General features: G+C 41.6%; 1 protein-coding gene across 3 annotated transcripts in view; it reads right to left on the bottom strand.

Moving 5' to 3' along the window:
• The window catches only part of LOC123992957 (limbic system-associated membrane protein-like), a 1,259,555-nt gene that overhangs the window by 488,350 nt on the left and 756,767 nt on the right, over positions 1 to 14,438 (bottom strand). The window contains exon 1 of one of the 3 annotated variants that reach the window (XM_046294625.1): positions 11,230 to 11,448. The exons of the other annotated variants lie outside the window; for them this stretch is intronic. Coding sequence (XP_046150581.1) covers positions 11,230 to 11,293 — 64 coding nt within the window. The 5' untranslated portion in view covers positions 11,294 to 11,448. Of the gene's footprint in view, positions 1 to 11,229; positions 11,449 to 14,438 lie in introns of those variants that run through there. 3 annotated transcript variants of the gene reach the window in all.

The following is a 14,438-nucleotide window of genomic DNA, read 5'->3' on the forward strand; positions in this document are numbered from 1 at the left end:
GATGGTAAATGACCATGAAAAATAACGTTGTTACATTAATTGATACAGTATCAAGACACCTGAGCAAAAAAATTATATGATGCCATTACAGGTGCTGTGTAGTACCTAGATGTATTTTGGCAAACATAATTATCTTCCTCTGTGTGCAAGTGTACATTTCTTATAGTCCAGGTAGGCCTCTGAGCTTCAGCAAACAAGGGAAATAGGAGGGTTGGTCAACAACAATGCGAATCAACCAGTGATAGAGCTTACCCAATAAAAAGGAATACTTCCTGGGAAACAAGTTGGCACACTCAAAAAACAGGCAGGGATAAATATCTTCTTAACTCAGACTTTATTCTATGATTGGATGTATACAGGTACTGAGGTTTAGCAGTCACATGACTTCTTTATCAGAGAACCATTTTTAATGTCTCACTTCAATGTGTGGACCAGCTTACCACACAGCCCAGGTACCTCTACAATGGGAGTCATTGTGTGTCCCACTTTCCTCTACGCAATAGTCATCAAATTCCATTAGTGCACTGTGATTTGTTGATTCATTATCGGACTGGAAACAAGATCATGTTAGAGGAAAACAGAGCTTACAACCAGTTTTCCTACGACTGAACTCAAAAGCGAAAAATGTACTAATTAAAATTACAAAGTGAAATTTCCTCGTATTAAATCTCAAATCTCTGGAGGATAGGTTCGGCATCCCGATAAACAATAAAATAGAAAACACTCCCTGTTCCACGCACGTCAAACCAACAACCTGTCTGTTTGGTGGAAAAACTGGAAATAGAGCTAAAACTAAAAGCTGTAGGTTTATAACAACTCTCCAAAGCTCAGAGTCTAAATACTGTGAAACAGAAAACTCACCATGACAGCACTCTGTCAGTCAATGGTTGTTTCTTATAGTCTATTACGAGGGATATCGTGGTCTGAAACAGATTCATTCACAATTATAAAGTTAATCTTAATTACGGACCTTTGGGAAAACAGGTAAGGGTCTGGATTCCAGAGGAGAAGGATGGCGGTGGATATGAAATGGAACATGAGACAAATTGCTTTCCTTCAAGGTTCACCACACCCTAACATATCTTGAGACATTTTGTATAATTTTTTATAAATCGAGAGAAAATAATAATAATAATAATAATAATAACAATATTATAATGTTTCCGAGCCTATTCTGGAGTCCCTGAAGCACATAATTATGTATGCCAGGTGTTGTAGAGAGGACTGGGAAAACAAAGGCGAGGTACATATTACTCCAGGCACCAAACAGAAACATGCTGTATGTCCCAAAATATGTGACTGACCTCCTTGATTCGGTCTTATGTAGCAAAATCTGAAATTGTGTTTTTTTTTAAACATTGGATAAAAGCAGACACAAGGCAAGGGAATATATATATTCGGAGAGCCTGTTTCTCACCTGCCCTTGACTTTGGTGCAGGGCATGTGATGTCCATATCCTCTTCGTCGCAAAATTCCCTGGTCTTCTCAAAAAGATAAGTTTGTCTAGCTGTGTCCACTCCAGGTGCTGCTTGTACAGACAGACCATCTATGGGAGTGTAGTAAAACTCCAAATGGATCTACCTCCTGGTCCTCTTCCCCTGTCTTACCCACCAAGGGTAGAGACAGAGATGACCCCGCCTACTGAAATACCGGATTGGGCAAAGCCACCAGAAGACGACTCAAGCCAACAAACTATTGAACCTGACTGGTGTCAGGAAGAATCACCCTCTGCTTCAAGTGACACCTCTGAATGGGAACAGCTGATAGACTCATTGCTGATAGAGTAAGGGCACTGTCATAACCAGAGGCCCATATATGCACTGTAAGAAAAGTATTTCCTGTTGTATGTCATCACCCTCTCTGCTCTGAGGGAATGGGAGGAGCAGCGGATCAGGTGGAGAGAATCAAAAGGTATATAAAGAGACATTTGCCATTACTTTGGCGCTGACTTCTTGAATTCTGAATTCATTTAGACAACCATTTGACTTCGGGTAATTGCCACCTGACTCAAATTACTTAAAGATTCTAACTTGCTGGATACCAGGGTAAGAGTCCGTTTACCTATCGACCAGTTGACCTTGTGTGCAGCATACGTTTGGACCGAGTGTACCGTTGTGACAAAGTCTTAATTGACAGAGGAACACTGTAGCACTGGCCGGGTTGCTTGCCCCAGACACTGCGGTAGATCAACGGCAGAATTACCACCTGCTGAGAACGGTTGGAAAATTGTTCGAATCGACTGTCTCTGACTGACCCAGTGACACGTGTACTGTTGTAACACAGTGCCTTGCCCTGGAATCGCGGTTGCGGGTTATTTGACAATACTATCCAACCTGAGGGCAGGTTAGAGTACTCAGTCTAACTTGAATCTCGAAATTTAGTTGAACCAACGATTCCTCATAGGAGAGATCGATACATAAACTAAATTCTCAGATCTCTGACCGAATGAAAAACCACTCCTGATCTCGTGGGTCTCCCTGTCATCTTTTAAAGGTAATTAAGTTGAAGTATTATATTTTATTAGAGATAAGTGTTATCATTGTACCAGGCATTTAGAGCATTAAGGCATTTGCATGTTTTTGATTAACGCTGTGTGTGACCGAGAAACAAATTGTGTATTTTGAAGTGTGTTTGATTGTAAAAGACAAAAAACAGAGTGTTTTCAAAAATAAACGGTAGTCTTGTTTTGTCTCGAGTAAAAGGTTCTCTCAAAGACAGTTAACGGAGATAACAACTCTGACACTCCCCGCTAACGGGACACTGGAAACGGGGATCAATGCTCTATGACAGAATAAGTTACCATTAAAAGACAAGGAGGAAGGTGTGTCCAGTAGTGATTCATTTAATTGTCTTATCGACCTATCTAAGTTTTATTTTCCAAGCGATACATAGCCGACGGGCAGAGTAGTGAGACTAAGTTGACTAAAGGTCTTCACACTTTAAACTAGATACATCACAGAGGGGAAATACTCAACCACAGGGAAATCATATAGAGACTGGTAGGACTAGTGCTTAATAACAACTCAAGGACCAATTAGTGGTGAAGCAAAGTCCAGAGGATAAAGGTGGGGTTCACACATCCCAGCTAGAGCTAGACCGTTGAGAGTGACAAGGCAAAAGACCTCTCTACGTGGACAACGCTTCGATATAGAGAGAGAGGCAGGGCTACGCGAGCGGTCCTGGTTATACCGAGATAACCTGAAGTATCTATAGTGCCCTGTCCAATCCAGGGAACGGGGCGCTAACCACCTCTAGCAGCCCCACTGACGGCCAAGGGGCGGGGCTGAAGGTTTAGTATCGTGACAGGAGGAAGGATGTCAGTGTTGCACAGCAGCTGAGTCTGAACACTCCTTGGAGACAACAACAACAGGCTCCAGAGCATTGAAGCTCTAAAACAGGAAATAACAAAACAAATGAGAATACATTATAACCTTGCATAACATCAATTCACCTCCCAAGTTTAGATAAGAAGAATAACTTCCTACAATGGAAATTATATTCACCTGAAGTGCTGGTACTGCTTGACCTGTGGCTGCGGCCTGAAGTACAGATACAAGTGTTGTTGCCAGCCATAGCTTTCCACCAGCACAGTACCATCCCCCAATCCAACTAGCTGTGGATGTTGACCCCTGTCACAGTGCTGTCCTTCACAAACCCGGCAATCTCAGACAAAGTGTTCACTCTGGTCTTTCTGAAGCAAGGCTTGATGAGGTCGAAGCACCAGTCGGGGGCAAACTTGGTGCGGCCTGTGATCAGGAAGTGAAGGTCCAGACTGTGGTGGAGCTTGTACATGGTCCACCAGGCACAATACCAGAGCACAAACATGTTCTTGTTTTGGCCACTGCAGTTATCCCAACTCAGGTCCAGACATGTTTCCCCAACTCCGTAGTTGGTGAAGAAATGGTGCATGTAGTTGAGGAATATCCTCCTGCCTTTGCTGGATGACATGGCTTCATCAATCAGGTAGTTGACTTGTTGTGGTATTCCTTCACAGCAGACACCAAACAAGCCAGACTTGCGGTGAGTTAAAAAGTAGATGGGACCTGGTTGCATAGGGTCGGAAGGATAGTGCACCTAGAAAGCCAGCATCCCGGAGTCGCCTCTTCACTGTTGACGTTGATACGGGTGTTTTGTGGGTACTATTTAATGAAGCTGCCAGTTGAGGACTTTTGAGGTGTCTGTTTCTCAAACTAGACACTCTAATATCCTTTTCCTCTTGCTCAGTTGTGCACCGGGGCCTCCCACTCCTCTTTCTCTTCTGGTTAGAGACAGTTTGCACTGTTCTGTGAAGGGAGAAGTACACAGCGTTGTACGAGATATTCAGTTTCTTGGCAATTTCTCACATGGAATAGCCTTAATTTCTCAGAACAAGCATAGACTGATGAGTTTCATAAGAAAGGTCTTTGTTTCTGGCCATTTTGAGCCTGTAATCAAATGCACAAGTGCTGATGCTCCAGATACTCGACTAGTCTAAAGAAGGCCAGTTTTATTGCTTCTTTAATTGACCAACAGTTTTCAGCTGTGCTAACATAATTGCAAAAGGGTTTTCTAATGATCAATTATCCTTTTAAAATGATAAGCTTGTATTAGCTAACACAACTTGCCATTGGAACACAGGAGTGATGGATGCTGATAATGGGCCTCTCTGTATGCCTACGTAGATATTCCATAACAAACCAGTTGTTTCAAGCTACAATAGTCATTTACAATATTAACAATGTCTACACTGTATTTCTGATGAATTTGATGTTATTTTAATGGACGAACAAATAGCTTTTCTTTTAAAAACAAGGACATTTCTAAGTGACCCCAAACTTTTGAACGGAAGTGTATGTCCTTAATCAGTATAAAGGAGCTGTAATGCATCCTGATGTCTTTGGTTGCTGGTTCAGTAGGGGCCCCAAGAGACAACTGCAGGTCTTGACAGGTGGTCTTGCAGTCAGCAACCATCTTCTGGTAGACAGACTGATCACGTTGAACAAGTGCTTGCTTGGGCCAGCTCTCTTTTTGATGGGAGGCATTAGACCATTCTCCTTGTATGCCTGGTGGAGGAGAGTCATGTGTGTAATACTGATGCTAAAAGACAAATTCCAGATACGAGTATTTTAGCATTATTATACAATAGATAGCCGTAATCACCGTCAGACGCACCTGGTTAACTTGATGGGTCATGTAATCATCTGGCGAAGTGGAGTCTTTTGTTTAGACATATAGCTAGCTAGCTAAACAATTAACCATAATCGCAATCTATAGAGTACTAGCAATACAAACAGATTGTCATAGCTAGCTAAAGTTAACCAAATAGGTTCAATGGTAGCTAGTTAGCTAGCTAACATTAGGCTACAACTAGCAATGCAAACGGCTTTCTGAGACAATGTTACTCCACAGATCATACAAGTAATGTTAGCTAGCGAGCCAGCCATCTAACGTCAGCTAGCTAACTAACTTGCAATGAAAACAACTTTCTGACAAAATTAAAAACGTATAATATCTGAAACAGTAGCTAGACTCTTACCCGTATACATGGATGAACGCTTCACGGCAGACTGCAACCCCTTTCATTAAAAAAGACATGCTGTGTCGTTTCCGTTGGTTTGTACAGCTTGCTTTTGGCCATTGTGTCAAGTCACTCTGGTTCACATCGTCTTGATTCATTTTCAGAGTCAGAGAGAGCCAGCATGGTACGATCGTGCTCCTGAAAGAAGTCCTTCACAACTTTTTCCCACTGACCTTGGTCGATAGCGCCTGATAAATTCAGGACAGCAATACTATTGAGTGCAGTAACAACACATTTTCAGTTCTCCATGGCTAACGCTATTTCGTTAGAAAAAACTGCAGTAGAAAGGATTATCTACTCATAACGAGCAACTCATTTTATAGACAGAAGACAGAAGCTCCACGGCAGACCAATCTGAAACTCATCTCGTCATGTCCAGTCCATTCATTATCTCAGCCAATCATGGCTAGCGGGATCTTTTCTGTGGCTAAACCAACCAGGCTCATAATTTAACAACTTTATTTGTAAGGCACAAGTTCAAACGTTCAAGAAGGCATTTCTGCCCAAATCTTTTTGGGAATAAAAACATTTAAATAAACCTTCAAACGCCTCTCCTGTGAAGTCGTGACTTGTGACATAGTCCTAGTTTCCTGAAACGAGTCACATATGTCCTTTCCCCTGATAAAACCAAAAGTGCCCGTGTGCATGTAACACACACCAACAACATCCTAATCCAGCCAGACAACAAACAGCTGGGAAACAACTGCACTTAGCATTGGGTTGATGAAAAATGCAGACGGGTGGCTGAGTAGGCCGGTTATAGAGGTCAGTAATCAGGATCAGACGGGCTTGTTCAAGACAGGCACAGAAGGAGTACTGCTTGCTTCATTACAACAGTGGTACACTACTTCTATACAAGCAAGAAGATGATCCTGGATTTGCATCACTATGAAAGGAAGTAAAACCTCTGAAGTTGGACTTCCAAGATGAGATTCAGAAACAGAGATAATATAATGTCAGGGACTGGAAGGCAGAGGAATAATAATACTAATACTAATAAGAGTCTACTCATTTTATCTTCATATAGTTATTAGAATACTTTCTATAAACATAAGTAGTACAGTATAGATCTGCTGACTTATGAAGATAAATTGATTTGATTTTTGCATAGGGGTATACTGTATTTTGTCTTCCCTCTACACATTCGTACAGCTTCACCATTCTCCAACTTCAGCCGTGATGCATACGTCAGTTTCTCTTGTAAGAGAATAAAGTATGTGGATTCCAACCTGCATGATAGTTGTTGTGATTCTAATTGGAATAGGAGTACTCTGTAGAGTAGAGAGATACAGCTAGTCTTCCTGAAAGCTTATTGGTTATGATGATACTGAAATCTAATTAAAGAGTTTACACTTAGAAAGGAATTTTGTATGGATGTTGATTAGAAATGCATCACTTGAATCAACAACAAAGATACGCGAACTGCCAGAAGATGGACTCGTGGAGTTTATAAAAGCCATCTGCAAATCATGTCGCCACTGCATCCGCCACGCGTGCTTTCACTTTGTGAAGGAAATATCAGATAAATGCAAAGTGATAACAATAAAATGTGTTAGTAACAGAACTAAATGCAGTCAACCCTGTCATATATTACACAGGTCTGGGGACATAAAGCCTAAGACAGTATACAGCAGTTTTAATTTCCAAAGTGCACAGATCCTTCTCCTGTGCCCACTGGAGGTATTGAAGAGTGTTTAGCGTAAGCTGCTCAATGGAGGTGTTAGCAGTTGATGTTATTCTTCAACAACACAAAAAAACAAAGCAAATCAGGGAGAGAAAAACAGATTTATTTGAAAAGGACAAATCATAGACGTGATGCTGGGAGGTAGATGGTTGATGTTCATTCTCCCTGCCCTTAGATTTTCTCCACAGAACAAAGAAACAGGATGCTATTTATAACCCCCCACCATAGACTGGGGTTAACCAATCAGATGTCCTTGCAGTACAACTGGGCCAATGGCCAAATAACAAGTATCCTGCTCCAGACTCAATGTAGAGAACAATGAAAACGTGGCACGCGTAGCGCTGAGTTCAGGACTGACATTCCACAGAATCTAAACAGCTGTTGAACTGAATACCAACTATTTACATTTACAATTCTCTATTGACTATTAGTACTCTATTTTGTTTTTAGTAGTCTCGTCCTCCGCGTTGTGTATGTATCTTCAAAGTATTCTTATAGAGGCAAGCCTGTGCTCTGGAAAACCAACAACAACCACACTGAGCACATTGACCTGAAGGGATGAGGAGAGAAGCCTTACCAACAGACACCACGTTTACGGTTAGCGATCCGTGTTTCACCCTAAACTACCAGAGGAACACAGGCACCAGAAGACTTGTACAGGGAACACAGAGATAATTGCAATTTTCCTTGGATGGGGCTCTGAGAAGTGGAGTGTTGCGGACATTAAAGAAGCCGTAATCGAGGTGGCGCGGGGGGAGTATAAAGTATAACAGTTTATTGCTGTGATTCTGCTCTATTGTGTTTTATTCCAGACCCAACTCAGCCCTCTCTCTGTTTCCCTCTCTCCCTGTGGCCACAGTACAGTATTTAAATAATTCCCCAGCCCATATCATCTCAGAGGAACCCCACCACATCCTGCCTACAACCAACCACAGAGAGACATGGTTGGAATTTAGGAAGACCCCCCAAAAACACACAAGTCAATTCAGTTGGATCTGTTTCAATGGGAGCAGTCTGTGGTCTCTCGTGAGGGGGGAAATCATGAGTCCCCAAAGAGAGATCAACACAGACTCCAGTGAAAGGCCAGACGAGAGAGAGCATCAATACAAATCTTCTGATTGCATTAATTATTTGGACTGTTTAACCCTTTCCAATTCACTTCTGAATGTGTGTGTATTCCCTGTGTGCCTGACATTCTGAAGGTGTATTTAATGGGTATGTGGTAATGTTTCTGAGTTCTCCATCCAACGCTGTATTGGGGTTAATCCCAGAAGCCATTCCAGATTACAGAATCTTGCATACTCTGTCTTTATCGAAGGAGAATTTCACTTGTTTCAAGGCAAGGTCACTATTTTCCTTAGAATAAGCATATTTCACAATCGCTTTCCTCCCAAGAACCTAGTGTGAATTGATCACCATATGAAAGGCAATTATTTGTATTACCGGAAAAATAGGAAATAAATTAAATTCTATCCACAGCTATCCAACTCAATTTCTGCTATGCCATCTCTGGATAATTGACAAAAGTCATTTTTCCTCAGAAAAGTTTCACAGCATCAACACCATTGAACAACTCTGTACCGCAAGGTTCCTAATTCTTCCCATCAGAAAAGGATGAAACAAAAAAGAAAGAAAGAAAATGCAAGGCACAAGGCCAAACTGCTGTTATCTTCCTCTTATTTCAACTGCAAAGTCATCTATTTTTTTCAACGTACAGTATGTGAGGAAACAATACAGTACATGTGCTCTATGAAGAGAATATACAGTACATGTGCTCTATGAAGAGCAAATACAGTACATGTGCTCTATGAAGAGCAAATACAGTACATGTGCTCTATGAAGAGAAAGTACAGTACATGTGCACTATGAAGAGCAAATACAGTACATGTGCACTATGAAGAGAAAATACAGTACATGTGCTCTATGAAGAGAAAGTACAGTACATGTGCACTATGAAGAGCAAATACAGTACATGTGCTCTATGAAGAGCAAATACAGTACATGTGCTCTATGAAGAGCAAATACAGTACATGTGCTCTATGAAGAGCAAATACAGTACATGTGCTCTATGAAGAGAAAGTACAGTACATGTGCACTATGAAGAGCAAATACAGTACATGTGCTCTATGAAGAGCAAATACAGTACATGAAACAGCCATACTAAATACTTTACATGCTCCTGACTTCAATAGTGATCTATGGTGCAGTTTCATTACTAGTTAACCATGTTGGCTGTACTGCACTCAGAAGAAGCTCCATCTCCAAAGATAAATGAACAGTGGGCATTTAGAGCAGCATGTTGACTTGCCTACACCAATTCATTTAACAGATGAGCATTATGTTAATACAACAAGGGTAATTTAAAATTAGATGAAGAGGAAAAGTGGGCCAGCGAGGAGGACCAGACATGGTCGAGATCACGAACCTGTGACACCGCCCCTAAGCGTGAGACATGGCCAGACTGGTTAAGCATACAGGGTTCTGTTGGAGATCAAAGTGAAAATGCTGCTGTGTCTCTCCTGCTGTGGTTGCATGTAAACAGACCTTGGCAGGGCTCTCCTGACTTTTACAGGTTCAAAAATGGAGTCGCACACAAAGAAATGTAGGAGCACAATGAAAATATTTGAGATATTAAAGCTAGAATCTTACATTTTTCTAGGTGCACTGTGGCTCCTAAATAAAAAGCCCTGCTAGTGTATATTAGCAAGACCTCATACGACATCCCCTGGCAGTTGCCGATAACATACATTCTGCTGTCATGATAAGACTGAATCATGCATTGCATTTCATAGAATATATTAGACATTAACATAAGTTAGAGCTGGAAGCCCCTAGTGTTGTTGACCCGGAGGTTGTGGTTTCATTCAAAGCCATTTCCTAATTAAACCCCATTGAGTTGTTTATTGACTACTGTGCTGGATTTCACAGCTCACCATAACTGCACACACAACTCCTTTAGAATCAGACAATTAACAAACTACTTCAATAGTCATGTCACAATGGAAATAATATACCAAATTAGAATGAGTCTGCACACAGGGGTCCTTGGGTACATGGTCATCATCAGGAACACCCAAAAGAACACTCAACCTCTTGGCAACCGCATACAAAAGGATTTGGACTGAGAGCCAAAAGGTAGTTGGTTCAAATCCTGTGCAGGCCAACCCTCAAATGTTCTATATTAGTGTTAGTAGTGGGATGCTGCCATGAGGGCATCAGGCATAAGAAACTTCAGCCAAGCTTGTTACCTGTCTGATCCTACAGTGAGATCTCCCAACAAAGTAGAACGTTTAGTAGGCTGCAGTGACATCTTCGAAAGCTAATAAAATAAGCCAGACCATCAGTTCTACAACCACAAAGGGGGGCACAGAAAAAATATAGCAACATGATTCAAACTCGGCAGTGACATCACAGACAAGTCACTTCAGGAATAATTTAATAACTGGTGGCTATAGCAATGTCCTATTAACTCTCGCCACTGAATGTCTCCTCCTCCAACGCCCCCCCCCCCCCCCACACACACACACACACTTTGAATCGTGTTGGTGTCATATTCAAGATATTTTCAATACATTCTCCTCTGCGTGTGTGTAAGTGAAGCCTACTTCTCTACGTGTGCGTAAGTACAGTAGTTGTGTCAATCGAAGAGCAATGGATAGGCAAGGATGAACGTCATTAATATAGGGCATAAATAAGTCGTAGAAGACACCAGAGGTAGCCAGCCGATCAAAGATGCAAAAGCATCCGTACACTAGTTGTGTCAATCTAAGAACAATATATAGGCAAGGAAGAACGTAATAAATATAGGGGCTAAATAATAAGTCGTAGAAGACAGGTAGCCAGCCGATCAACGCTGCAAAAGCAGCGGCTCGGCAGGCGTAGGTACATACAAATAATTCCTCTGTAACTCCAAACTGAGAAGAGGAATGTGACTGGTAATCTAAAGCAACACAATTATATTAAAAATGAACTAGAACACAACCCGTACCTTGAAATCCATAGGAGAAAAAGAACCCTGGTATCCAAATTGTGTGTATCCAGAAGGAATTCATGTTGTCCTCGTCAGCTCCAAAACCTTTCCTCTCTTGCAATAATTTCGTGAGCAGGCAGTATCGTTTTTGGTAGATATTAAGCTCAGAGGGCGTATAGCAGCAACGCTGTGTCTTAATGCTGCAGAGCACTATAACTACAACTCAAGTGCTCGAGCGCTAAACGCATTCTTTTTGCAATCACGAATAGTTGTGCGCTTCAGCACTTGCCTGTCCCGGTCGTCACTGCCACCTAGCGGATAAGCAAGTACCTAGAAAAACACCAGTTGGACATCGTCTTCTGACTGTTGATGAGGATAAGGACTCGCGCTACACGGCTGAGGAACCGTCCGGCCTATGTTCCAACTGTGTTAATTGTGTAATGGAATTGATATTTCAGCAAGCTTTATGGATCGACAGCCTGTCATCTAGAATAGCATTCTGAAACATTTATTTCACATCTGACATATTCTAATGACTGTGTTTCTCACTGTCTATATCCATGTACATGCTTCCATGATCTATATTCCCTATTAACACCACTGCAGCTACTCCAGCCATAACCTTCAGATCTCTCTGATGCATAGGCTACTATAAAACCAATAAAAAATCAGGACAAATGCACACAATTACAGTTATTTCAGCAACTTAATCCAGATTGATTCTCTCATTAAATGTGATATGCAATATGTGATAACAATACCATTATTTCCTAAATAAAGTCCCAGAACCCATGCTGGTTGAAAGAGATCTCTCTAGCTACGTACTATGAACCCTTCAACACCTCCACAGCCACACAGCAGTCCTCAAGAGAGGTGCAACCTTTGGCTACCCTCTGTAAACCAATGACAAAGGTCCTCTGTACCGCATGAGGTGTGTCCCTACCAGAGGTGAGGCTTGGCAGAGGACAGCAAAGGAAGATAGCAGCATGCAAATCTATGGAATACTAATAGTGACATGTGGTAAGAGAGCTTCATTCAGCCTGCAGGCAAGGTGGGGGCGGGCTGTTGGTAAAGACACTCTATTCCTCTCTCTGCCAGCCAAACAGTGTCCTCTCATCTACTGTTTTACATGTCCACAACTGACAGCAAGGCTAATACAGACCAAACCTGCAAATTCATTCAGTGTGGCAACCCTGTCTTTTTTGTGATAAAGCATTGTTTTTTTCTTACTGAATGCTGCCTGAGCATGCCGTTATATTCCTGCTTCTAAAGCTCAGTCTCCTCTTGTAAGCCCCGGTGAGCTACATGACTGGTGTTGCTGAATTGAATTATGCTCAGATCTTAGTCATTTGTTAAGTATGAATGCCAAAGACATTACAGCTTCAACAATTGAAAAGAAAAACAAAAGTGGCTCATGAGGATGTCTGGATGTGATGTTTAACACACCTTATTGAATATTGAATTACCCTTGTTCTCCACCTGTTCTCCACCACCATGTGAACCACAAGCTTTTCATTATGAAATGTTCTGCTAGAGAACCCTTGTGTGTGCCCTATTCCCTTTCATATCTGAATGGTATTTCAGTTATTGTCTGATATAGTAATCAATGAGATCCCTGCAGGTAACAACACCTCTCATGTGTAGGCTCTCTCTATGACTTTGTCATTTCATTGGGATATTTATTTGAAGACTTGCAGGTCGCAGTGAACAACCATGAGGTCACCACAGCTTGCTTACGACAAAATGTGAAATGTGTGAAATAGTATGTTAGTTTCTCATGCAAATGAGTGTTATCTGTGTGCAGATAAACGTCCAAGCTGTTGAGGGCTACTATAGCCCATAGAAATGCATTGACATTTATTTATTTTTATAAATGGCAAAACAATAAAGTGAAAAAATAAATCAGAAGGGATAAGGTGTCTATCCTTTAACTAGGAAATTTAAGAAAGCTCAGGAAATACAGTACATATATCTTTTGGTACCCCTTATTTTTGTTGGCACAAAACTACCTCCATCCTTCCATTCGTTTGTATGGGTTACCTTCAAACGAGTACCATGACATTTGTGAGGGTCATAGAGCAAAATGCAGGACACCATCCTTTTCGTGAGTGTCTCCCCTTTCCACAGTGGGGACATATTTGTTTGTTTGGACGCTACGGACAGAAGTTGGCACATCAGCGTTACAGACTTCAGGCCAAACCATTCGGACGCTACAGACAGAAGTTGGCACATCAGCTTTACAGACATCAGGCCAAACCGTTCGGACGCTACAGACAGAAGTTGGCACATCAGCGTTACAGACTTCAGGCCAAACCGTTCGGACGCTACAGAGGTTTTCGTGAGAAGACCGATTTTCAGGATGTCTCATAGTCTGACAAACACCGCTGTAGCTCAGCACCTTCCACCACAGATGCAGAAGGCAGACATAGTGGATAAGGTGGATTGAGATGCAGCCCATGAAAACCCCCAGATATCTCTAGTTTAACATTTTGATGGGGATTTTTATATTATGTTACTTAGATTCACACACTGGTGCGTCAATAGACTCTTACGGATTCAGAAGTAACGGTAAGGTCCTTAAGAGTACATCTTGGGCTAATATAGTGCCTGTTTTAAAAAGCTACTGTCACAGTTTTTTTATATCGTATGTACTGTTGTTTGGAAGAAAGCTAATTTTGAAAACTGTCATCGAAATACCCAAACCTTGAGAACTAAAAATAATCTGCCAGAATGGGGACAATCTCAAAAACGCAGGACAATATTTGCTATCCCCTACCACAATTACCCCTAAGGCCGTGGACACACCGAGCTGTATAAACACAGATGTGTAGACGAGCTGCATCCGTCAAAAGACAACCCATTTGTGTGTTTTTTTTGTTGGAAATCATCCCGTTGTCAATGGATGACTGCCATTGAAAAAGTATTAGCTCCATCTGAAATTGTCAGACACGAAATCCGAAAGAGTCTACGGATATTCCTATCGTGGCTTGCATTTTTCATGGCTGGAGCCCAAATCAATTATGAACTTTTTTGTCCCTCCACATTTCTTTCGTTCACAACAATACAGACAGGCTCAGTGTGAGTAACACGTGAATTTGAGTGGCAACTATTTGAGGGTGTGTGAACAAAGTGCTTGGAATTGTGGGAGACCACTCACAGTGCAGGGGTACTCAAATCTTACCCTGGAGGTCCAGAGTACAGCTGGTTTTCTGTTCTACCTGATAATT

This window comes from Oncorhynchus gorbuscha, linkage group LG13, assembly GCF_021184085.1.
Source record: "Oncorhynchus gorbuscha isolate QuinsamMale2020 ecotype Even-year linkage group LG13, OgorEven_v1.0, whole genome shotgun sequence".
Taxonomy (NCBI): Eukaryota; Metazoa; Chordata; class Actinopteri; order Salmoniformes; family Salmonidae; genus Oncorhynchus; species Oncorhynchus gorbuscha.